This window comes from Buceros rhinoceros, unplaced genomic scaffold (genome assembly GCF_000710305.1).
Source record: "Buceros rhinoceros silvestris isolate BGI_N320 unplaced genomic scaffold, ASM71030v1 scaffold24878, whole genome shotgun sequence".
Taxonomy (NCBI): Eukaryota; Metazoa; Chordata; class Aves; order Bucerotiformes; family Bucerotidae; genus Buceros; species Buceros rhinoceros.
Genome location: NW_010426646.1, coordinates 2929 through 3774, shown reverse-complemented (window position 1 = coordinate 3774; position 846 = coordinate 2929). Strand labels below are relative to the sequence as shown.

General features: G+C 61.7%; 1 protein-coding gene across 1 annotated transcript in view; it reads right to left on the bottom strand.

Annotated features, from left to right (window-relative positions):
* Positions 1 to 839, bottom strand: part of LOC104498249 (Ig-like V-type domain-containing protein FAM187A) — a 1357-nt gene extending 518 nt beyond the window's left edge. Inside the window, exon 1 of the mRNA XM_010141605.1 lies at positions 6 to 839. Coding sequence (XP_010139907.1) covers positions 6 to 839 — 834 coding nt within the window. The remainder of the gene's footprint in view (positions 1 to 5) is intronic.
* Positions 840 to 846: the final 7 nt, after the last annotated feature.

Genomic DNA, 846 nt, shown 5'->3' with positions numbered 1-846 from the left:
TGAAACTGGGTGGGGATGGGGGGCTGCCAGGGCTTCTGGCCCACCTTGGAAACGACGTTGGCGATGGCCTGCAGGCCTGCCTTGGCGACCTCCTTGGCCAGGCAACGGCTCTGGCAGCTTCGGATGGCCACCTCAGGTGCGCGCAGGTGGCTGGCGCGCTGGAAAGGTGCTGGGACAGCCCTGGAGCCGCAGGAGGTGACGTTGGGCAGAGCGGTGCGGTAGCGGGGGTCCAGCTGGGCACTCTGCACGTAGCAGAGCCCGATGCGCCGCTGCTCTCCCCTCACCCCACAGCGGTCGCATCTGGTCCAGTCCCAGAAGGCGGTGAAGAGGCTGAAGTCCTTCTCTGTGTAGTTCTCCTGGACATGCTGGCCTCTGTCCAAGAAAGCCACCACGATGTGCTGGCTGGGCTGTATGTCCACGTCGTAGCCGTAAAAGAAGTCCCCTTCCTTGGTGCCACACAGGTAGTGTCCCGAGTCCCTTGCCTGGGCTCGGAAGACAATGAGACTGAACAGGCGGATACTGAAACGCTTCAGCACGTTGCTGCCCGTGCGGACGTGGCTCGAGTCAATGAGCATGGTGCCAGCAAAGTCTGTCAGGACCTGGATTTTGGGGCTGTCCACGTTCCGCTGGAAGTACCAGGTGACAGAAGAGACCTCTTCGGGCTTGCACTTGCAAGGCAGCTCGAAGGTCATGCCCGCCAGGTAAGCGGCGTTGTCGAACATCAGGAAAGCGGGACAGGCTGTTCTCTTGAAGACATCGTCTTTCTCGTCGACCATGAGAGCGTGGAGCACACCGAGCAGGCAGAGGAGAAGGGCGGCTCCCAGCAGCCTCCTCTCCATCATGCCA